The 25,519-nt window shown below is 39.7% G+C and overlaps 1 protein-coding gene across 1 annotated transcript in view; it reads left to right on the plus strand.

Annotated features, from left to right (window-relative positions):
• Nucleotides 1–23,737, plus strand: part of C1H6orf163 (chromosome 1 C6orf163 homolog) — a 30,947-nt gene extending 7,210 nt beyond the window's left edge. Inside the window, exons 2-5 of the mRNA XM_003404088.3 lie at nucleotides 709–803; nucleotides 2,495–2,602; nucleotides 14,860–15,062; nucleotides 22,235–23,737. Coding sequence (XP_003404136.1) covers nucleotides 709–803; nucleotides 2,495–2,602; nucleotides 14,860–15,062; nucleotides 22,235–22,661 — 833 coding nt within the window. The 3' untranslated portion in view covers nucleotides 22,662–23,737. The remainder of the gene's footprint in view (nucleotides 1–708; nucleotides 804–2,494; nucleotides 2,603–14,859; nucleotides 15,063–22,234) is intronic.
• The last annotated feature ends 1,782 nt before the right edge of the window (nucleotides 23,738–25,519 follow it).

Below are 25,519 nucleotides of genomic sequence, written 5' to 3' on the forward strand. Positions count from 1 at the left end.
AGGTGGATTGACACAGTGGCTGCAACAATGGGCTCAAGCATAACAACGATTGTGAGGATGGCTCAGGACTGGGTGGTGTTTTATTCCGTTGTGCATAGCGTCGTTATGCGTCGGAACCAACTCGATGGCCCCTAACAACAACAACAGCAATCTTTAAGGGAGCAGATCACCAGGTCTTTCTCTTGTGGAGCCTCTGGGTGTAGGTTCAAACTGTCAACCTTTTGGTTAGCAGCCAAGTGCTTAACCCTTGCTACACCATAAACTACAGCATATAATGTATTAAAGAAGGCATTCTGCACCACTCTTCTGATGGAGATAGCACCAGCACCCAGATAGGAGGGGCAGGGAGAGAGGGGCTGTATAATATTTTAATACCTCTTCGGAACTGAGTCACTGTCCTACTTTGGGTTTGTAAAACGTGCTCCCTTTTTGCAAGACGTTTATTTTACTTTAATTCCCTAATTGCCTACTGTGCGAACTGGTGTGATGAGGGGAACGGCTGACTCAATCCAGACCTAACAATGCTGTGAGTTCACTCCTGATTTGTTAGGGAGAAACTTACCGCTATTACTGGTATTTTTAAAGAAAAGATTGAAGACTAAAATGATATATCTCTTGGATAACCCTAGTAAATAACTAGATATTGGTGAAAGGAAAGCTAGGAAACAGTCCGTGGATATTTGTGATTATTTTTCTCCAAATACACAGATATTGGGGCAAGTATTCAGAATAAAGAAGAGCAATTTCAAGAAGCTATACTCAAAGAACGTATTGCAAAAGCAGAAGCTGAAGTGTGGGCTAAGGTAAAAGAAGTTAGAAATCAACCTAAAATGCGTGTTTATAGTTCTTTCACTTTATCGATTTGTCCCAAATAATAACGCTTAGCGTAGTAGTCAACAGCACAGATTATGGAATCAGACACAACTGCCTTTGAACCCTGTGCATCTGTGGGACCTTGGGCAAGTTCCTCAAACTTCAGAGTCTCAGCTTCTTAATCTGTAAAAGAGAGATAATAATACCCTATGGGGCAGTTCTACTCTGTCCTGTAGGGTCTCTGTGCTATGAATCAGAATCGACTCAACGGCAACAGGTTTGTTTTTGTTTTGTTTTGTTTTTTGGTAGAGCATTGCTGAGAGGTTGTGAAATATTGTGCCCTCTGTATGGATGACTCCTGCTCCCTTTATTCTCATTTGATTAACACAAACAAACAAATAGAAGAACAAAGAGGATATTCTTGTTGACAACCGTTTTTTATTGCTTAAGCTTTAACATTCAGACCATTTGTGCAGTGTTTAATATCCCCGGACTAAGTGCCTGTTTTTTTCATCATGGCCTGCTTCCCTTTTTATCCCCTCTCTCTCATTCATTTCTCTCCAAAATCCTTGATACCTTGTCCATATGACTTCTGCGTGTCATAGGGCCATTTGAATGTGTCAGGGCTCAGAGTGAGATCCCAGACACCTAACTGAAGCAAAGCCTCAATCTCCCAGCCCCAACTTCTTCTAATCAAAAGTAGAATGGCATAAATGATTTGCTAAAGAGAATTAATTTTTTTCTGAGGACAGGGAAAACCACGAGTCCTAGAACAATGTTATTTTTCAATTTCTTTATAAAATGGATATCATAGCAAATAGCATTTGAATTGTCTAGTGTGAGTGCCAGCAAAAGCTTAGTATGGAAGCATTTTGAAAGGAAAATATACTCCAGTACAAAGGGTGATACATATAAAAAGCTTAGTAATCATCTATTTTTATCAATAATCATAAAATTAAAATCACTTGTGAACAATTAATTATATATCTTGGTAAAAGGAAATGCCTTTGTGAATGATCTACAGTTTAAATATAAGTCTACCTGATGTTCTGAACCTTCTCATCAAATAAAGTAAAAAAGCTGCTTTCTGAAGATCTGATGCAGGAGATCAGGAATGGTACTCAGCTTCCTGACTCAGCTCCTAGCTTTGTGCATCTTTACAATTTTCTGTATTTTCCAGACATTCTACAATGAGCATGTATTATTTTGATGAGCAAGAGGTAAAGTGCCAAAGAGAAAAGAACCCAGCCAAATCCAAAAAATATATTGCTGTTAAGTCAATTCTGACTCATAGCGACCCTATAGGACAGAGTAGAACTGCCCCATAGAGTTTCCAAGGAGTGCCTGGTGGGTGCAAACTGCTGGCCTTTTGGTTAGCAGCTGTAGCACTTAACCACTACACCACTAGGGTTTCCCAGTAGCCTATAGTAAAACTCCCGTATCTTCGGCAATTCCTGAAAGTGTTATGAACCAAGTGTTGGGATGTGTTAGGGCATCTCTGGCTAAGGCAGCCAGTTAGCTATGGGAAGTTTGAGATGGGAACATAGCAAGTAATTAGGGACCTCATGGTTGTTTTTAATTTTCAGTAAACTTGAAAACCTGTTTTACCAACATCCCAAATAATGATGACTTTCCCTATGCTTATGATATATAAGAGATAAATGGATTCTTTCTTTCAAAGGCCAAGGAACTCCAAAAACAAGCAGTGGAAAAAGCACTTGAAGAAGCAAATGACAAATACAGAATTGATCTTCTAATTGTGGAAGAGAAACATCAAAAAGAGATACAGGTTTTGATATGGGCTTATTTGTTGTCTTTTTAAAAGAATTTAAGTTAGTGAAAGCCCTGGCAAGGGCAGGAGGAAAGTAAACAATAATATATAAAATCTAGGTTGGTGTTTGTGAGTTTCTAGTAGTAGTAGCATTAGAACTTTTCTAGATTCCTTAGTGGTAAGAACCAGGGTCAGCCCAAAGCTGATTTCTGTGAGGTGGTGGTCAGACATACTGCCACTGTCCAGCTTCTTTATCATTTCTGATACCAGCAGTCCTTCACCACAGCACTCTGTACTTCTCTGCTGGGTTTGATAATTCCTTGCAATGACCACACTCACAGTTAAGTGGTTTGTTAAGAAAGTAAGAGGGTATGACTCAGGATCAGGATCAACAGGATACAACTCAGGATCAGGAAGCATGTAGGCAGAGTCTGGAAGGCTCCCCAAAGTGGAGAGCACATCGCTCCCTTCTTGAGTTCAGAACAGCTCTCTCAGCAAGAAGCACCTCCTCTCTGCCACGCATGCCCTCTGTCAGCCATTTAGGCCTCCTCTCAGTTCCCTCAGGACTGGCTTCTCTGTATCCGGCCTCCCAGTCATCAGCCTCTCCGCTGCTAACTGACGGAGCTCATAGCCACTGTGGCATCTTTGTTCAGCTCTTTTAGCTTCATTCCTAGCAGCAGATTTCTCCCATCACCACCAAATTTGCCACAGGGTCCCTTCTGCCACAGGGTCCCTTCCAGCCCTGTCGATGCCAGCTCTGCCACAAGACCTGTTCTGGGCTTCTCACTGTCTTCAGTGTTACAGTCCTTGATCCATGTTAACAGCTATTTTAGGAAAATCTTCACCTTCTCTCTCTTGGCTTCTCTCTTCTTGCCCAAGTTGGCTTTTCTCCTTTCCTTTTTATTCTTTCTGAAACCTCTGTGGAGTTTGCTGCAAATTCCTTGTCAATTTCCAGGCATGGCCCTCCCGACAGGGCCTTGAATTGGCCAATCTCCTTGGTGGACCATAGTCACTTCATTTACATGTTGTTGTTACAGGTAGGTGCAGTCAAGTCAGTTCCGACTCATAGCGACCCTATGCACAACAGAACAAAACACTGCCTGGCCCTGCGCCGTCCTTACAGTGATTGTTATGCTTGAGCTCATTCTTGCAGCCACTGTGTCAATCCACCTCGTTGAGGGTCTTCCTCTTTTCTGCTGACCCTGTACTTTGCCAAGCATGATGTCCTTCTCCAGGGACTGATCCCTTGTGACAATGTGTCCAAAGTATGTAAGATGCAGTGTCACCATCCTTGCTTCTAAGGACCATTCGGGTTGTACTTCTTCTAAGACAGATTTGTTTGTTCTTTTGGCAGTCCATGGTATATTCAATATTCTTCATCAACACCACAATTCAAAGGCGTCAATTCTTCTTCAGTCTTCCTTATTCATTGTCCAGCTTTCACATGCATATGATGCAACTGAAAATACCATGGCTTGGGTCAGGCTCACCTTAGTCTTCAAGGTAACATCTTTGCTTTTGAACATTTTAAAGAGGTCTTTTGCTGCCGATTTGCCCAGTGCGATGTGTCTTGATTTCTTGACTGTTGCTTCTATGGGTGTGGATTGTGGATCCAAGTAAAATGAAATCCTTGACAACTTCAGTCTTTTCTCCATTCATCATGACGCTGCTTATAGGTTCAGTTGTGAGGATTTTTGTTTTCTTTATGTTGAGGTGCAATCCATACTGAAGGCTGTGGTCTTTGATCTTCATTAGTAAGTGCTTCAACTCCTTTTCACTTTCAGCAAGCAAGGTTGTGTCATCTGCATAACGCAGGTTGTTAATGAGTCTTCCTCCAATCCTGATGCCTTGTTCTTCTTCATATAGTCCAGCTTCTCGTATTATTTGACCAGCATACAGATTGAAAAGTATGGTAAAAGAATACAATGCTGACGCACACTCTTCCTGACTTTAAACCACGCAGTATCCCCTTGTTCTGTCCGAACAGCTGCCTCTTGATCATGAGTACAATTAAGTGTTCTGGAATTCCCATTCTTCACAATGTTATCCATAATTTGTGATGATCCACACAGTCGAATGCCTTTGCGTAGTTAATAAAACAGAGGTAAACATCCTTCTGGTATTCTCTGCTTTCATCCAGGATCCATCTGACATCAGCAATGATATCCCTGTTTCCACGTCCTCTTCTGAAACTGGCCTGAATTTCTGGCAGTTCCCTGTTGATACATTGCTGCAGTTGTTTTTGACTGATCTTCAGCAAAATTTTGCTTGCACGTGATATTAATGATATTGTTCTATAATTTCCACATTCGGTTGGATCACCTTTCTTGGGAATAGGCATAAATACGGACCTCTTCCAGTCAGTTGGCCAGGAAGCTGTCTTCCATATTTCTTGGCATAGACGAGTGAGCACCTCCAGCGCTGCATCTGTTTGTTGAAGCATCTCAATTGATATTCCATCAATTCCTGGAGCCTTGTTTTTCGCCAATGCCTTCAGAGGAGCTTGGACTTCTTCCTTCAGTACCATCGGTTCCTGATTATATGCCACCTCTTGAAATGGTTGAACGTCGACTAATTCTTTTTGGTGTAATGACTCTGTGTATTTCTTCCATCTTCTTTTGATGCTCACTGCATTGTTTAATATTTTCCCCATAGAATCCTTCACTATTGCAACTCAAGGTTTGAAGTTTTTCTTCAGTTCTTTCAGCTTGAGAAACACCGAGCCTGTTCTTCCCTTTTGGTTTTCCATCTCCAGCTCTTTGCACATGTCACTATAATACTTTACTTTGTCTTCTCGAGCCGCCCTTTGAAATCTTCTGTTCAGTTCTTTTACTTCATCAATTCTTTCTTTTGCTTTAGCTGCTTGACATTCGAGAGTAAGTTTCAGAGTCTCCTCTGACATCCATCTTGCTCTTTCCTATCTTTTCAATGACCTCTTGCTTTCTTCATGTATGATGTCTTTGATGTCATTCCACAACTCGTCTGGTCTTCAGTCACTAGTGTTCAATGCATAAAATCTCTTCTTCAGATGGTCTCTAAATTCAGGTGGGATATACTGAAGGTCATATTTTGGCTCTCGTGGACTTTCTCTGATTTTCTTCAGTTTCAGCTTGAACTTGCATATGAGCAATTGATGGTCTGTTCCACAGTTGGCCCCTGGCCTTGTCCTGATTGATGATATTGAGCTTTTTCATCATCTCTTTCCACAGATGTAGTCAATTTGATTTCTGTGTGTTCTATCTGGTGAGGTCCATATATATAGTCACCGTTTATGTTAGTGAAAGAAGGTATTTGCAATGAAGAAGTCATTGGTCTTGCAAAATTCTATCATTCAATCTCTGGCATTGTTTCTATCTCCAAGGCCATATTTTCCAACTACTGATCCTTCTTCTTTGTTTCCAACTTTCGCATTCCAATCACCAGTAATTATCAATGCATCTTGATTGCATGTTTGATTAATTTCAGACTGCAGCAGCTGATAAAAATCTTCTATTTCTTCATCTTTGACCCTAGTGGTTGGTGCATAAATTTGAATAATAGTCGTATTAACTGGTCTTCCTTGTAGGTGTATGGATATTATCCTCTCACTGACAGCATTGTACTTCAGGATAGATCTTGAAATGTTCTTTTTGACGATGAATGCAACACCATTCCTCTTCGAGTTGTCATTCCCAGCATAGTAGACTAACTGTATGATTGTCTGATTCAAAATGGCCAGTACCAGTCCATTTCAGCTGACTAATGCCTAGGATATCAGTGTTTATGCAATCCATTTGATTTTTGATGATTTCCAATTTTCCTAGATTCATACTTCATACATTCCAGGTTCTGATTATTAATGGATCTTTGCAGCTGTTTCTTCTCATTTTGAGTCATGCCACATCAGCAAATGAAGGTCCCAAAAACTTTACTCCATCCATGTCATTAAGGTCGACTCAATTTTGAGGAGGCAGCTCTCCCCCAGTCATCTTTTGAGTGCCTTCCAACCTGGGGGGCTCATTTTCCAGCTCTTCATCAGACAGTATTCTACTGCTATTCACAAGGTTTTCACTGGCTAATGCTTTTCGAAAGTAGACTACCAGGTCCTTCTTCCTAGTCTGTCTTAGTCTGGAAGCTCAGCTGAAACCTGTCCTCCATGGGTGACCCTGCTGGTATCTGATTACCAGTGGCATATCTTCCAGCATCACAGCAACACGCAAGCCCCCACAGTAGGACAAACTGACAGAGCCATGGGGATTCATTTCCATAGTCTGTCTTTATTGACCAATGCCTGCAAGGTGTGTAAAATAAACCAGTCACAGGGCAGGCTGCAGCCCAGGACCAGACAAAAAAGTATCAAACCATCAAGTCATCTACAGCTTATCTGGGAAATGTCAATCAACCTTGACAAAAGTAACAAATGGTGGTAGAAATCTAGGGCTTAGGGGAAAAATCTACCAAGCTGTTTTTCCAAAGAACCAAAGCAAAAGGCCACATAAAGGAACTCAGTTCATCACAGTGTTCCATAGAAGTTGGTTGGGAGACCAGGAGTTTCATAGAAGAGTTGTGGGATCAGTGGGGGGTGGCATTCTCTATTGCTGAGCTTTATGGCAGCAGTGATAAATGAGTGAAGGAGGATCCCATAGCCTTACCCACTGCATCTCTTGCCACTGCCCCTCTTTCCTCTGTTTCATTATCCTTCTTTGAGTCCTCAATCTTAAATGGACCACGTTCCTTCCAGCTTCACTGTATTTTCCAAAAGGCTCTTCCCATGCCTTCACTTTGCTTATAATCCTTCAGATTTTAGCTTAAGCTTAACTTCCTAAGGTAGGCTTTACCAGGCCAGCTCTGAACCTGCTGCCCATATACTGTCTGTGATACCCCATTCTCTATCATAGTAGTCATCATGGTTGTAAAGATTTGATGGTGTGCTTAGTTGTTTAATGTCTGACTCCCCCACATGACCACAGCCCGCATAAGGGCGTGTCTGTCTTGTCACTGCTTTTGCCCCAGTGCCCAACACAGTGCCTTGAGTCAAAAAGCACTTAAATAGTTGTTGAAAAAATGAAGCAAGCTGTTCTCCTCCTTCCCTTGGGCTCTCTGATTGGCTCCATTACCTAAATTTACATTTGCTGCAGTGCCAAGAGGGACGTCTAAACTGTCTGCCAAGTATTTCCTGTAGGACCAGAGGTCAAAAAATGAGGGGAACTCTTTTTAAACTGTGACCTGTTCAAGCACATGACTCTTGGTAGTAAACTTTCCACGCAGATGCCCAGGTAGTCAGTGTTTAGTTTAGTGCTTCAGTTACAAAATCTATTCAAAGGAGAAGGATGCAGAACTATTTTCTTACTTTGGCCAAAAGAGTGACAGGACAGGACATGGTTCAGGTGTGATGATGCGTGGGCAGAAGCTGGAGGGAAAGTGATAAAGGTCTGCCCCCAGGTTTGGTCTAACTTAATGTGAACATAACTAATAAACAGGCGAGGACCACTGGGGCATTTATTCGTTGTTTGAACAGTGGGCACCTACCATATATCAGATCTGAACCAGGTAAGAGTAAATGGACGGGCCTTGTCCTCAGGAGGCTTGCTGGCAGGAATCAGGGTTCCGCCCCAGGGTTCCTGCATGGTAGTGGATTGCTTACTACTTGGTTCCAGTCCCCTACCTCAGCCAGGCCTTGGCGTGGTCCCTGAGGGGTTGGCTGAGTGGCCCATTGACCATCCCCTATTTCAGTTCAAAACATGAAAAATGTTTATAGCATATCTTAGGCAGGTTTGTTATCCAGCTGGCATGTACCAGTATAGCCAGATCAGTTCCTTCGGTATTGAGATACTTCTCTGTGAGTTGACAAATAGCTATCCTCCCCAGTCCTGGTTGCTTCCCTGTGCTCCCTCCCCACCATATCCCCCAATCCAGCCATTTGAAAGGATAACTCTTGGCTTGGAAGGGAGCTCCACTGTCCTACCCTGTGCTACAGCCTTGGGCCATCCTGATAGGTGGCCCCCGCCATATTGGTGGATATACATTTTGAATATCACTCCTGGTGTTAGGCTCTGAAGATGTAAGTATAATTTAGATATGTCTGTTTCAAGGAGTTCACATCCTAATCTTCCTTTTAGTAATGTGATTGTACCCCATATAGCCTTTTTTTTTTTTCAATTGTGCTTTAAGTGAAAGTTTACAAATCAAGTCAGTCTCTTATACAAAAATTTATATACACCTTGCTATGTACTCCTAGTTGCTCTCTCACTAATGAGACAGCACACTCCTTCTCTCCACCCTGTATTCCCGTCTGTGTCCATTCAGCCAGTTTCTGTCTGCCTCTGCCTTCTCATCTCCACTCCAGACTGGAGCTGCCCACATGGTCTCATGTGTCTACTTGAGCCAAGAAGCTCACTCCTCACCAGTATCATTTTCTATCTTATAGTCTAGTCCAATCCCTGTCTGGACAGTTGGCTTTCAGCATGGTTCCTATCTTGGGCTAACAGAAGGTCTGGGGGCCATGACCTCCAGGGTCCTTCTAGTCTCAGTCAGACCATTAGGTCTGGTCTTTTTATGAAAATTTGAGGTCTGCATCCCACTGCTCTCCTGCTCCCTCAGGGGTTCTCTGTTGTGTTCTCTGTCAGGGCAGTCATCGGTTGTAGCTGGGCACCATCTAGTTCTTCTGGCCTTGGACTGAGGTAGTCTTTGATTTATGTGGCCCCTTCTGTCTCTTGGGCTCGTAATTACCTTATGTCTTTGGTGTTCTTCATTCTCCTTTGGTCCAGGTGGGTTGAGACCAATTGATGTATCTTAGATGGCCGCTTGCTAGCTTTTAAGACCCCAGACGCCACTTTCCAAAGTGGGATGCAAAATGTTAATAGATTTTATTATGCCAGTTGACCTAGACGTCCCCTGAAACCATGGTTCCCAAATACCCTCCCCTACTACACTGGCCTTCAAAAAAAGAGTTCTGTTTATTCCAGAAACTTCTTTGTTTTTGGTTTAGTCCAGTTGTACTGACCTCTCTTGTATTGTGTGTTGTCTTTCCCTTCACCTAAAATAGTTCTGGTCTACTATCTAATTAGTGAATACCCCTCTCTCCCTCTCTCCCTCCCTCCCTCCCCACTCTCATATCCATGAAAGTATATTTTCTTCTCTTTTTAAACTATTTCTTGAGTTCTTATAATAGTGGTCTCATGCAATATTTGTCCTTTTGCAACTGACTAATTTCACTCAGCATAATGCCCCATATAGCCTTTGGATGGAGCTGATGAACTTAGTGCTTCTGTAGAAGAAAGTCCTAAGAAAATTTATAGGGGAAACATTAGAGGGAGGTTGACCTTTCTGAAATATTTGCCTAGGGTTTGAGAATTTACACCTAAACCACCATATCAGGAGTGTTCCTTATATATGAAGAAGTTCTTTGTCTAGAGGGATGTGTAGGGTTGTTATTTCAGCTGTAACGTACATAGACATCAGTAGTGTTTCTCAGCGGTTGCCTTTCAACCACCTGCTCGCCTGGGAACTTAACATGGGCCCCCTCTGACCTACAGAATCAGATTCCTGGCTCCCCTCTGACCTATAGAATCAGAATCACTGGCAGCATTTTTAGCTTATAGCCCAGGTGATTCTCACATATATTAAAGTCTGAAATCATGAATCTACAGCAAAAAACAAAAAACAAGTTCTTCTAGCATACTCAGTATTAAATTCTGGTGTGTAAAGACCACTATCACTCTTATGTGATGTTAGGAATTTAGAATAAGTCTCAAATGCTTGCTATTAGATAAACGTTATGAACAAGAGCCATTCCTGTGTCTTTAAGTAGAATTTGTAGGTAAGTGAGAACAGGCACATACAGTTCTTATTTAGCTTTACTTCAGTGTGAGAAATGGAAACCCTGTTGGTGTAGTGATTAAGAGATACATTTGTTAACCAAAAGGTCAGCAGTTTGAATCCACCAGCTATTCCTTGGAAACTCTGTGGGGCAGTTCTACTCTATAGGGTCCTGTGAGTCAGAATTGACTCGATGGCGATGGGTTTCAGTGTTAGGAAAGGCTGGAATTCTTTTCAATGATTTGAAAGTTGCACGTGTAGCAAGTGAAGGTGATTGTAACAAAGAATTTGTTTCAAGTAGGGGTTCAAGAGTTTCATAGTGAGGGCAAACATTAAAGACCTTTGTTAACCTGGGGACTCCCTGTATTTTATAAAGTTGTTTATCTTATTCAAATACAGTACTTTTAAAAAGTAAATGAAAAGATGGAAGCTAAAGGAAAATAAGAAAAATCAGGGTGGAAATGTGATGAAGTCAGGGTAAATTTAAAACTTAAAAATGTATGTAAGCCATGAGGTCCTTTGCAATTATTGCTAATTTGACCTTGAACTTTCTGGCAGCCAGTCCAAAGACGGAAATCCCATGAATCATTGTGTCTATAAGGTCAAACAAATCAGGTATTAAAGAGAGGCCCAGATATTCCTAGTTGTGGTACCTGAGAGAAACTTCTCATGTGGGAGACATTGTGCAATAGATGCTTGTCAAATGTCTATATAGTAAACATGATGGATTTCATAAGGCTGCTTCTTATAACATCTTGAAATGTAGGCTGGGTCACTGAAAATGCATTCCAGTAAAAGTAGTTTAATCGGGAAGCCTCCTATTGAATAAGAACACTGTCAAACAGTAGATTTTTAAATTATTTTTGTAGCTTTAAATATGTATTTCAAGTGCTATATGAGGCAGTAAAATAATTTTGGTTTTACTAAGTCATCACATAGAGAAGGCTAAGTTTAATATTCTGAATCCTAGCTTAGAACCCAGCAAAAATAAAGGGCTGGGATATCATTTTAAAATGTATGATTCAAATAGAAATGCATTATTATGATAGTATGTCACTGATCTAAATCTCAATCCTGTAGCAATTGCAATTATTGAGAATATAATTGAAAGTAGAGAAATAAGTTAAAAAGTCCCCTAAGGAGTCAGATAAAAGCTTCTCCATCCCCCACTCAGATGTTATTTATGCTTACTTGATAACCTGAACCTAATAGACTTGGTTGTTTACTTTTCTAAATCTGAACTAGATGAAATGCTGAAAACTACAAATGATGGGAAGGGGCACACTCACAGCAGTTAGGACAAAGAGTCCTCAGCTCAATGGCATGAGAAGAACAAGAAACTATAAAAAGTAGTTGTCAAATCTCAAAATGCATGGTAGTCTGGGATCATTTATGACAGAGACAAATGGCCTTATGATCTTGAGCAATTATTATGTACAATATGGCATTTTTAACCCAGGGCAATAATTCATCTTGTCTACTTAGCCTGGATGGATCATCAAGAAAATGTAACTTCTGCTCATATGTTTATATTAAATACTTTAAAGATTTAAGTGTTAAATTTTTAGAAATATTTCCATTCAAGATATTTATGATCAAAAAGTCTTAGTGTGTGAGGGACAAAGCTATGCAGTGTGGAACCCCAGCTAACACTTGTAAACACCAAGTGTTTTCCAAAAAATAGATTTTCTAAATACATGAAATGAAACCACTCTGGAGAGAATCTCAAAGTTGATTTCTGTTGTCTGTTTCCATTCTTTATTTTTCACCCTTGGAGTAGCCAAAGTGAGAAGTTGAAAACATTCCTTCTGAATGTCTGACTAGCAAATGGAGTCCTGGGTAGTGCAAACAGTTACAATGCTCGTCTGCTAACTGAAACATTGGAGGTTCAAGTCTACCCAGAGGCGCTGAGGAAGAAAGGCCATTGAAAACCCAGTGGAGGGCAGGTCTACTCTGACATACATATGGTCACCATGAGTCAGAATCGACTTGACAGCAACTGGTTTTATCTAGCAAATATTTTAGTTGTTGAAATGGTTTTCTAAGAAGCTAAAAGCTATTTCTAGAAACCTAGAGTTCTTTTGACTTTTTCTCAGCTTCAGCTGTACAAGTAGAGCTGGCTTCCTCAGGAGCTACCATAGAAAGGGGTGGTGATGGGTGGAGGGGTACGAGCAAACTTCAACCAGGGGAACTCTGCCTTTCTTTCTTTCCACTTCTGGGTAAGATTTCTTTTTTTTTTTTTTTTTCCTTTTATGTATTTATTTTATTGTGCTTTAGTTGAAGGTTTACAGAGCTGATTAGTTTCTCATTAAACAATACACATATTGTTTTGTGACATTGGTTGCGAACCCCACAACATGTCAACATTCTCCCCTTCTGAACCTTGGGTTCCACATTACCAACTTTCCTGTCCTTTCCTGCCTTCTCTTCCTTGCTTCTGGACTGGTGTGCCTATTCAGTTTTGTTTTGTTTTGTTTTATGACCCTGTCTAATCTTTGGCTGACAGGTGAACCTCAGGAGTGACTTCAGTACTGAGTTAAAAGGGTGTTCAGGGGTCGTCCTCTTGGGGTTTCTCCAGTCACTGTCGGACCAGTAAGTCTGGTCTTTTTTTGTGAGTCAGAATATTGTTCTCTGTTTTTCTCCAGCTCTGTCTGGGACCTTTTATTGTGATCCCTATCAGAGCAGTCGGTGGTGGTAGCCGGGCACCATCTAGTTGTGCTGGACTCAGCCTGGTGGAGGCGGTGATACTTGTGGTCCACTAGTCCTTTGGACTAATCTTTCCCTTATGTCTTTGGTTTTCTTCATTCTCCCTTGCTCCATATGGGGTGGGACCAGTGGATTATTTTAGATGGCTGCTCAAAAGCTTTTAAGACCCCAGACACTACTCACCAAAGTAGGATGTAGAACATTTTCTTTATGAATTATGTTATGCCAATTGAGTTAGATGTCCCCCAAGACCATGGTCCCCAGCCCTCAGCCCAGTAATTCAGTCCCCCAGGGAGTTTGGATGTGTCTATGGAGCTTCCATGACCTTGCCTTGGTCAAGTTGTGCTGACTTCCCCAGTTATTGTGTACTGTCTGGGTAAGCTTTCATTTGAAGAAAGGATTCTGTAGCTATAAAAACAAACAAAAAATTCAAAACAAAACACTGTACTATCTTTTAAGACTGTGATTTCTGGAATGAAAAATAAATTGATGAATCTCTTGAAAGACTCCAATATCATAGCCACCAATGAAGTGAGAAACTAGCAGTTGAAAATCCTGTTTCTATCCCTAGTTCTTCCATTGACCCACTTCATGATAGAACTTGGTTTCTCTCAATGACTTCCCTAAAATAGAGGTAAAAATTTACCTTTAAGTGAAAATTTTTTAGCTCCTGGACAGAATTAATAAATTGACCCTCCCTCCTGGCAAATAGTTCTATTACAACACTCTTTGGACAATTAGGTTGTGGGTCTCCTCCACTAGACAGCCAATCACTTGAGGATGAGGACCCCAACATTCTTGTGTTTCTCTCATCTGGCCTGTGCCCAGCAGTGTGCCCGGCACATCATGGAGGTAGTATTTCCAAAACGATGACAGGGTTTTCCTTTAGGATTATTTGTGAGTCTGTTTTCCTCAAGTCCTGATTTGACTAGTGCCTTTTCTCTTTATTTGGCCAAAGATTGTCCATCGGTCCTGCAATGGAACACTTGCTCCTACCTGTTGCCATCGAGTAGATTCTGACTCACAGTGACCCCATCTGTTACAGAGTAAAGTTTCTCCATAAGGTTTTCTTGGCTGTGATCTTTACAGATGCAGATTGCCAGGTCTTTCTTCCACAGTGCTGCTGGGTGGGTTTGAACCACCAACCTTTAGATCAGTAGTCAAGTGCAAACCATTTGGACCATGCAGGAACCTTCACTTGCTCCTGATCCCTCCATTAACAAGAAAGGGCCCCTTAACACTGATGAGGAGCTGGAATGTTCGAGTGAAGGTGGGGACTGGCAGACAGGTTCCTGTAAGTGCAGGAATGCACAGCTGTTTTCTGCATAAGCCTTAGGTTCTCGCCCACCCAGGAAACACTAAGGAGGCATAGTAATTATTTCTGCCACTTTCCAGGACTGATCTCCTGATGGAGAATTGTGTTATATATTTTAAATTATGTATAAAGATAATATGACACTATAGAATATTTGGAAAATTAAGAAAAAAGACCATTAATCCTATCCTCCCCAATACAACTAGTTTCATTTTTGAATATTTCCTTCCAATATTATCTACATACATATTTATCAACATAGTTTGTACCTCTCTGGTTTTACTTAACATTGTGTAAATGAAAGTTTTCCATGTTGTACATGGTTTTCTTCTAAATCATCAGTGTTAACAGGTGCATATCCCATCAGGTAGATGAACTATGATTTAAATAACCTCTTAGTGTGCATTTTTTAACGTCAAAGCTATAATATCTAAACCTAGTTTTAATGTTGCTTAAGGATGTAGTGAATAAAACCAGGTTAGAGATGCATCAAAACATGGAAGAAGAAATGAAGAGAGAAAACTTGGCTGCAGAACAACGCATGGTCCACAGAATCCAAAGAATTATGATGGAATGCCACAGGGAGAAGGTCCAGGCTGTGGAGTTAGCCAGGGCTGAGGAAAGACAGAAAGCCCAAGAAGAAATCCAGGCCCAGAGAAGGTATTCCAGAAAACACATTTGCAAATTAGTGTTTTATTAAAATCTACTTGGAGAATACGATGTTTAAGGTATATACGTGGATATTGCCTAGTTTTTGGAAACCCTGGTGGCATAGTGGTTAAGAGATATGGCTGCTAACCAAAAGGTCAGTGGTTCAAATCCACCAGGCTCTCCTTGGAAACTCTATGGAGGCAGTTCTACTGTGTCCTATAAGGTCGCTATGAGTCGGAATCGGCTCAACGGCAGTGGGTTTGGTTTTTGGTTTTTGCCCAGTTTTTGTATTTTTTATTATGGAATATATCAAATATATAGAAAATATATAATATATTCTAGAATATGTGTTTGTGTGGTTTAAAAAACAATAGCATAAATGTTCAAGGACCTACCACCCAGTTTAATAGGTGGAAAATTACTAACATTTCTAAAAGCTCCTATATATTCTTCCACAAATTTATCTCCTTTCTGCCCCTCTCCAGGAGGTAACTACTGTCCTGAATATTGTGTTTCTTATTCAATATCACCATTTTAAAAGCTGAGGAAAGGAAAAGAAACATTTTTCCATAAACACATAAAAGTTGACTTAGATCAACTAGCCTAGATCATACTCTATCGTGGATGTGTTAGTTTTTGATCTTTTTCTTGTTATAAAAGCAACACATGATGCCGTAGAAGAAGTTGACATTATGGAAATGTGCAGAGCAAAAATTCCAAGTCCCAGCTCATTGGTTTTCACCTCTGGCTTCCAGAGACAATCATTTTCAATACTGGGGTCTGTATCTTTCCACACTCTTTTGATGTATTTACAACCATATATATGTGCATAATCACAAATCTGGAGGTGTAGTGATTAAAAGTTATGGCTGCTAATCAAAAGGTCAGTGGTTCAAATCCACTAGGTGCTCCTTGGAAACTCTACGGGGGCAGTTCTACTCTGTCCTATAGGGTAGCTCTGCGTTGGAATCGACTCAACGGCAGTGGGTTTTTGGAATCACAAATCATTGTATATAAATCCGATCATTGGTACATATATTTTAAGAATACCAAGGTAACCATTTTTAAGTATGCAATGAACATTTGATGGAATTGGCCAATTTTCACAGGAGTCATTTTTAGGGATTTCTGGGTCCAAGAGGAAATTTCCAGATGTTAAGTGACCTGCCAAAGATCACTCAATGTTGGCAGCAGAATCAGAACTGAAACTTCCATGTTTGGCCTCCTAGTCTACGGCTTGTCCCTTCTGCTTTGCTGCTTGAGTTAGCAAGCAAACAAATTATCTTGTATATAATTAACTGGTAAGATCTTCCTCAGAACTGTTTAGAACAGGGCCACAGGTAAAATCCTGTAAGGGGTGCAGATAAATAAGAAGAGGGCTGCAGCTGTGGCAGTTTCAGTGGTACTTCCCTTCTTGCATACACTACAAATCATTTGTGTGTCTAGAAGAGGAAAGTGAAAGAGGATTTCAGGATGAGGTTGGAGAAGGTGGTACAACTCCTGAAAGGGTTGTGGTCCAAGCAGTGGAAGATAGTACCTTCTTTTCCTTTGTCCTCATCCCCTGACTTCCTGCAGGAGCTCTGCCTCTTCCACTGGAGCCTTTCAGGCCACTCCTCGCTCACACCTGCAGCCTCTTGCTCTCACCCTTTCTGTATTATTTTCACCCCTCTGGCCCTTGTGAATGGAGGGTTTTCAACGTCCACTTTTTATTGAATCAGTAGACTAAGATTAGGGAATGTCCATGTCTATCATTTAAGTATATCTAACTTGAATGTCCATTTTTATTCACTGTTGTATCCTAAAGTGCCTAGAAGAGAGCCAGGCACATGGGAGGCATACTTAAAATTTGGACAACCGGCCCAATTTGTTCTACTCAACTGACCCCTCTCTGCAGCACATCAGATCCTATCTCTAAACTTTGCTTGATCCCAGCGTTCTTTAGAACATTTGCAGAAACAAATATATGGAGAGACACCATTGTTGAAAATTCCACCTTAGATCTTTTATTTAACTGTAAAGTTTCATCCAAGACTTAAGGCTTCAGGACACTTACCTTTTTTTTTTTTTTTAATTGTGCTTTAAGTGAAAGTTTACAGCTCAAGTTAGTTCCTCATATAAAAATTTATACACGCGTTATTATGTGACCCTAGCTGCTCACTCTAGAATGTGACAGCACACTCCTCCTTTCCACTCCAGATTTCCCATGTCCATTCAACCAGCTCCTGTCCCTTTCTGCCTTCTAATCTCACCTCCGGACAGGAGCTGCCCATTTAGTCTCATGTATCTACTTAAACTAAGAAGCATAGTCTTCACGAGTATCATTTTATGTCTTATAGTTCTGTCTAATCTTTGTCTGAAGAGTTGGTTTAGGGAAGGGCTTCAATTCTGGGTTGTCATGGATTCAATTATGTCCCCCCAAAAATGTGTGTATCAATTTGGCTGGCCCATGATTCCCAGTATTGTGTGGTTGTCTTTCATTTTGTGATTGTAATTTTATGTTAAAGATGATCAGGGTGGGATTGTAACAACCTTACTAAGGTCACATCACTGATCCAATGTAACGGGAGGTTCCCTGGGGTGTGGCCTGCACTGCCTTTTATCTTACAAGAGATTAAAGAAAAGGGAAGCAAGCAGAGAGTTGGGAACCTCATACCACCAAGAAAGCAGTGCTGGGAGCAGAGCGTGTCCTCTGGACCCAGTGTCCCTGCACAGAGAAGCTCCTAGTCCAGGGGAAGATTGATAAGAAGGCCAATAGATAAAGCCTTCCACTGAAGCCGATGCCCTGAATTTGGACTTTTAGCCTACTTTACTGTGAAGAAATAAATTTCCCTTTGTTAAGGCCATCCACTTGTATTTCTGTTATAGCAGCACTAGATAAGTAACACATGGGTTAACAGAGAGTCTGGGGCCATGTCTTCTGGGGTTCCTCCAGTCTCAGTCAGACCATTATGTCTGGTCTTTTTATGTAAATTTGAATTCTGCACCCCACTTTTCTCCTGCTCCATCAGTGACTCTGTTGTATTCTCTGTCATGGTATTCATCGGTGGTAGCAGGGCACTATCTAGTTCTTCACGTCTCAGGCTGATGGAGTCTATGGTTTATGTGGACCTTTCTGTCTCTTGGGCTACTATTTTCCTTGTGTCTTTGGTGTTCTTCATTCTCCTTTGCTCCAGGTGGGTTGGGACAAATTGATGTATCTTAGATTGCCACTCGCTAGCTTTTAAGACCCTAGACGCCACTCACCAAAGTGGGAAGCATAACATTTTCTTCGTGAAGTTTGTTATGCCAATTGACTTAGATGTCCCCTGAAACCAGGGTCCCCAGACCCCCAACTCTGCTACTCTGTCCCTTGAAGTGTTTGGTTGTATTCAGGAAACTTCTTAGCTTTTGGTTTAGTCCAGCTGTGCTTACTTTCCCTGTATTGTGTGTTGTCCTTCCCTTCACCTAAGATAATTCTTGTCTACACTCTAGTTACTGAATACCTCTCTCCCTCCCTCCCTACCCTCGTAACCGTCAAAGAATGTTTTCTTCTGTGTTTAAACCTTTTCTTGTGTTTTTATACTAGTGGTCTTATACAATATTTGTCCTTTTGCAACTAATTCCCCTCAGCATAATGCCTTTCAGCATCATGCATGTTATGACATATTTCAAGGATTCATCGTTGTTCTTTATCATTGCATACTATTCTACTGTGTGAATATACCACAACTTTTTTATCCATTTGTCTGTTGATGGGTGCCTAGGTTGTTTTCATATGTTTGCTATTGTGAACAGTGCTGCAGTGAACATGGGTGTACATGTATCTATTCGTGTGAGGGCTCTTATTTCTTTAGGCTATGTTCCAAGGAGTGGAATTGCTGAATTGTATGGTAGTTCTATTTCTAGCTTTTTAAGGAAGTGCCAAATTGATTTCCAAAGTGGTTGTAACATTTTACATTCCCACCAGCAGGGTATAAGTGTTCTAGTCGCTCTACAACCACTCCAACATTTATTATTTTGAGAACACTTACGTATTACCTAAAATTTGTGAAACACGCAGAAAACATTTATATAGGTTGTAGTGATTAGGTTCTAAACAAATTACCTAGGAGACACTGGACTCTTTCTCTTGAAGGTAAAAAATAAATAAATAAATATCTCTGCTTGGCAAGGTTCTAAGTGTTTTCTAGCCCAAGGCAAAGGCATGGATGAAATGACCACTCAGAAATCTTTGTGGTCATTGCTAAAATTCCTAATGACTAAAAAAAAAAAAAACTATCCTTTATTCAACACCCAGCACATGCAAGGCCCTTTGCAAACTTGTTTCACTACTTTGCTCATATTCCTTCCTGGGGAGTTCTGTCATCCTCTGTGTCTTCAGATGTAGACCCTGATCGTCACAGAAAGACTAAGCAAAGGCCACATGGAAAGGAGGTGGCAGGGCCTGATTTGGCACAGAAGCTTATGACCTTCCATTATGCTACCCTGCTCTATAGATAGAGAAGTTATGTGAGATATCTAGAGTGTTTTCCGCTTACTGAAATTTATCAAGTTTCTTGTGTGGATTTGTCACTGAAGCTCTGGCATGAAGAAATAAGGGCCCTTCCTCAAGATTACCTGAAATAACTAAAGCATGGCTGCCCCATATGAGCAAGGCTGGATGGACTGGTACAAATAACACATAGGAGCTTGAAGGGTTCAAAGTCCTACAAAGAGCAAGCAAAAGTTGGGTGGGATGTGTTAGTGAGGTAGCTTTCTTGGAGGAAGTTAGTCTTGGGTTGGGGCTTGGAGAGAAGGGAGAGGGAAGAATGAAAACAGCATGAACAAAGATATGGAGATGGGGAGGTATGAAACACAATGAGGTGCAGCCAAGGAATGGTATCATATAAATGCACACCTGGAGGTTGTCTTTGGAGGTGTCCTCCACCCCTTTACCATCAGGGCCCTTATAATGCCTGCAGCCCCAATTTAGGGGTATCACTAATCCTTCTGCCAGACTAGGGAGAAATGGGTTCCCAATGTCCCAGGTAAAGAATCAGAATGTATTTTCCTTATAAACACAATGCTTAGAATTGACTGAGATAGTACTAACAGTCCTGTTGCTCAAGTGAAAGATAGATTAATAGCTTATTTTGGGCTAATCAGGCAAACTGTCTGCTAAGTTCAACAGTGTTTCAAACACTGTACAATGAGTTTGGGGAGCAAATTCTTTCATAATTTAAGAATTGCCTTTGAAGAAATGAAGCACTGTTTCTTATTGTCTTAAGATCGAGGGTTTTTATTACTGAACAGAGACAAGAGGTTTGAAATGGAAAGTTAGAAGATGAAAAGCTTGCTTAGTAAGTAGGAGGGAAGGAACACCTATTGATATTTTCCTTTATACCTGTGAGCACTAAATCTCATATCATTTCAGCAACCTCCCAAAAATAGTGAGAAAAAGAGCTAAGAGAGGCCCTAACAGGAGCAAAGGACAAATCAGTTGCTAGTATAGATTCTCCATGCATTATTTTCCCCCAACGGCCCAGTGGGGTTTTGTTATAAATTTTAAATTAAATTTTTATTTAGTAATTTATTTTAGAACCCACTTTTTAAAATACCAGACTAGGTCCTATGGATATATGTGGACACACATTATTACAGCTATTTTGGAAGAGTTAAATTCCTGGCCAGCAGCACCTTTGAAATAAAATCATAAGTATTTCAAAATTTGACTTTTATGGTCTCAGAAAGATAGAGATGGCAGATATTATCACGTCTTGGAGGATGGAATGTAAAAGACAGGGTGGGTGACAAATCTCGGAATGTCTGTATTAGACTAGGAGGGCGATAGGATTGTTTAACAACCATAGATGTTTGAACCCAACATTTGCAGATTTTTTTTTTTATTCTCAAATTTTTAGAGATTCTGCTTAAACCAGGTTAACACAGACATCCACTGAAATATATCACAGTGGCTAAGAACTTGTATTCTGGACTCTAACTGTCTGGGTTGCAGAGCTGGTTTTCTCACTTTTCCTAATCACGTGAACTTGAGTAAGTATTTTAATTTCTTTGTGCCTCAGTTTCCTCATGAGTAAAATAGGCACAATAAAATAGGACAATCTCATAGTGTTGTTTTAAGGAATCATTGAGACAATATATGTGCAGGATGCTCATCAACCTGCCTGGCACATGGTAAGAAGTCAATAAGGTTGGCTGCTATAAATTATATACATAATTACATATATTATAACCAGAGGCCTATGGACTCAAACAGCAGTGGTCCTCAAAGTGTGGTCCTTCAGTGTCCCAGAGACACTTTCAGGAAGCCCATAAGGTCAAAGCTACTTTCTTAATAATACTAAGATGTTATTTGCCTTTTTCACTCTCATGTTCTCAAGAGTGCACAGTAGAGTTTTCCAGGGGTTATATGATGTATGACATCACAACAGACTGAAACAATGTAAAAATCCAGCTTTTTTTTCTATTAAGTTAGACATTAGTTTTATAAAAAATGTAAAACAATGCCCCTCTTCTCACCAAATATTTTTTTGAAAATAGTTTTTTTATAAAAATGTTATTTATGTTAAAATGTAATGGATTTATTGTTATTTTACATGAATTAATATATTTTAAATGTCTCACTTTTCATTTCTAATACCGTTGATGTCAATATTACCCCTATAAACAAAGGTTCTTTGAGGTTCTCAGTAATTTTGTGAGTGTAAAAGGGGACTGAGACCAAAAAGTTTGAGACCGCTCTCATAGAAAACTGTTCAGATGAGATCAAGATTAGAGCTGAATCCAAACTATGACAAAATTTGTCTCGTCTTTGGCTAAAATAAGCAGCTGGCTTTATATGAAGAAATACTTTTTCTAGGGATTTGGAACTCCGACTCTATTTCTTCATTTTTAAGCACACTGGGCTCTTATTTTTCTGGCCAAGGTGGACTCAGGTCCCTAAAGTTGCCATGAGACACTCGGACTAGTAGCTTGTCTCTAGCCCGCAGCAGGAGAGCTGGTGGACAGCCAGCCTCTGCTCTGAAAAATGTTCTTTGATTATTAACAGATAATTCAATCCAAAGCTCAGTGATGACAGCCTGTCTCAAATGGGTGCTCATCTCAGTGATGCAATGATTTCTCATACATCTGTGGTTAAGGACAAATAATTTTGTTTTAGTGGCTAATCTGTCTAACTTATAAACCTATGTTATCATCTGTAGGAAGGCCATGGATGAACTTGTGAGTGCTGGTGTGTCCATTGTTAAGGATCAGAGGAAGAGTGTGGATCTATTGATAAAGGAAAAAGAACAGGAAATGAACATCTACTATGGCATGGCTCATAGGCAGAAGCAAGAAGAGGTTCAGGAAGTGCTTCAAGAAGCAGAAAAAACACATCAAGCTACACTTGGAAATGTGATGGATAAACTGGTTAACACTCAAGGGGAGCTGTTGTCCATAGCAAAACAACTGGGAATCATGACAAATTGGAAAGATTTTCTGGAGGAGGAATTAGAGGAAACCAGGGCAGCATTTCAAAAATACATCAATTATACTTTTCCTTCGCTTTCACCAGGGCATGCCGATTTTATTCTGCCTGAAAGAAAGAAAACACCTTCTGATCTTGCTATTACAGGAAATAACTCCTAAATAGAAATCTTCAACCGGGATTTCACAACAAAAGATATCATTCCAAAGACCAAATAAATTCACTCAAAAAACATTTATTGATCCCAGTTATGTGCAGTGTACTACTGGGTTGTAAGCATTTTGAGGTAAAACGAAAATATTCAAAAGTAGGCTAAAATATTCAAAAATTCCAGGCTACAGTGAGTGCCAAGTCTAAATGAGGAGAGAAGACAGCGAGAGGGATCAGAGCTGCTTAGGAGGGAAAAGGTTACTTGGAGGAAGTCTAAACACTTCTGGATCTGTTGTACCCATTGCTACATCATCCATGTAACCATTTTAGTGTTTGCTGGAGTTGAAAGCAAGTCAAGGGGCATGTTCTTATACTGTTACCGTGGTCGAGAAGTGTGTTAATTTCCAATATAGAGATTATTATTTTGTGAATTTCGAAAGTATTGTAGATAAATAAATTTCCCTCAAATTCAGTAGGATTAAATTTAAATTATGGAGCCCCCATATAAAATAATTTAGAAAGAACTCTTGTATTTGCCAGTTGTGTAAGAAAAAAATATGTCTTTAGACCCCCTGCCTCTAGGGGAGGGGGGGGGTCCTCTTGTGTTCGTATCCAAACCCAAGGATACCTTGAACACATCTCTTTTGGGTCAAAATACAAAACAAAACAAAAAAAACCTTTAAGTACTCCAATACTCAGGACTAGAGCATTTTAACATCTACTAAATTGAAGAAAGTCCAGACCATAAATCTATCCACTATAACGAACATCCTTAAATTATTAATCACTGACTTGTACTGGTTGTTTAAAAATTTAAAACTCAGAAAGTAGTTTTCAGTACATTAAAAATATATATTGTTTTTGAGCAAGCCTCAGGCAGATTTGTTTACAATGACCATTCTGGGATTTCCTAAGGGTGCAAGTAGCAATTTATTTACAATTGCATAATGAGCTATACTGTCCTTAGTGTTTAACTCCCTGATACTTCAGGACTAAGTGACGCCCTAGGGACTGAAAGTAATTGCATTTGTATAGTGCTTTACACTGCCTTTTCATGTACCTTCTTCTCAGAATAAACTGTGAGACAGGCAGGGCAATGGTTGTTATTATTTCCTTTTTTACATATGATAAAATAAAAGCTGCCATGCACTAAGCTATTTACATGTGTGAGACACTTTAAAAACATATTTCATCCTTGCAACAACTTTCAAAAGTAATCATTATTATCCCCAGTTTACATAGAGGGAAACTGAGGCTCAGAGAGATTAAATAACTTTCCCCAGGGCACATAGCTAGTAAGTGACAGAGCCAGAATTCAAACTGTTACAAAGTACAGGCAGACAGGTGTGTGAGAGAGACCTAAGGTTTTTCAGGATTGGATAGATAATAACAGCAGCCGGCACTAGGATGTGCTTGGCATGTGCCAGGCATGCTAAGTGTGTTACACACATGGACTCATTCATTTTCACAGCAATCTGTCAGAGTAGAAACCATTCAAATGGCCATTTCAAAGCTGAAAAGACTGAAGCACAGATGCGTTAAATTCCAGGAGTACAAAGTTGGTTTAACATTTGAAAATGAATGTCACTTACCATATTAACAGAATAAGAAAGGAAAACCACATGATCACCTCAATAAATATAGAAAAATCTGCCAGAGTCTAACATTCATGCATAATAAGATATGTATGTATGTATTTACAAACACAGACACACACACATCATCATCATCATCATCATCATCATCATCAAACTAGGAATAGAAGGGAACATTCTCCACCTAATAAAGGTCATCTATTTTAAGTCTACAGCAAACATCATATTTAATGGTAAAAGGCTGAATGATTTCCTCCATGATAAAAACTAAGGCAAGAATATCCACTCATACCACTTCCATTCAACATTGTTCCTAGTCAGTGCAACAAAGCAAGAAAAAGAAACAAAAGGCATACAGATTTGAAAGGAAGGAATAAATTGTCTTTTTTCACAGATGATATGTTCTAATATGTACAAAATCCCAAATAATCTTCAAAAAAAAATCTATAAGAACTAATAACTGAGAGTATCAAACTTGCAGGATATTAGGTCAAAAAAAATTAATTGTATTTCTAAATATTAATGATGAACAAAATGAAAGTGAAATTTAAAAAATATATCATTTACAATAGCATCAAAAATATAAATATTTGGGGATAAACGTGGCAAAGGATGTGTAAGATATGCACAGAAAGGTATAAAGAATTGCTGAGTTATATGAAATCACACTTAAACAAATGGGTATATATGAGTTGGTTATGGACCAGAAGACAGAATATTGTTAAGATGTTAATTATCACCACATCGATTTATAGATTCAAACATAATCCTCATCAAAATTCCATTTTTTAAAAAATGGACAAACTAATTCTAAAAAAGCAGAACATTGTTGAAGGACTGACATTACCTTATTTTATACAGTTAATCAAGACAGTACAGTATTGGCATAAAGATAGACATATAGATCATAGAAAAAAATAATCTAGAAATTGGCTCACACATATAAGCCTACTTAATTTTTGACAAACGTGCCAAGACAATTCAACGAGGAAAGGATAATATTTTAAAGAAATTATGTTGGGAAAAATTTTTGCTAAAAATAAACCATGGCGCTTACATCACACTGTACATAAAAAAAAACTAAAACTATAAAAATTTTAGAAAAACACAGGAGAAAATCTTTGTGACCTCAGCTTAGGCAAAGATTTCTTCAATAGGATGAAGAAAAGTATGAATTATAACAAAAATTTCATAAATTGGACTTCATCAACATTTTTAGAATTCGTTCTCTAAAAGACACTATTAAGAAAATGAAAAGGCAAACCAGAGAGTGG

The sequence above is a fragment of the Loxodonta africana genome, chromosome 1 (genome assembly GCF_030014295.1).
Source record: "Loxodonta africana isolate mLoxAfr1 chromosome 1, mLoxAfr1.hap2, whole genome shotgun sequence".
Lineage (NCBI taxonomy): Eukaryota > Metazoa > Chordata > Mammalia > Proboscidea > Elephantidae > Loxodonta > Loxodonta africana.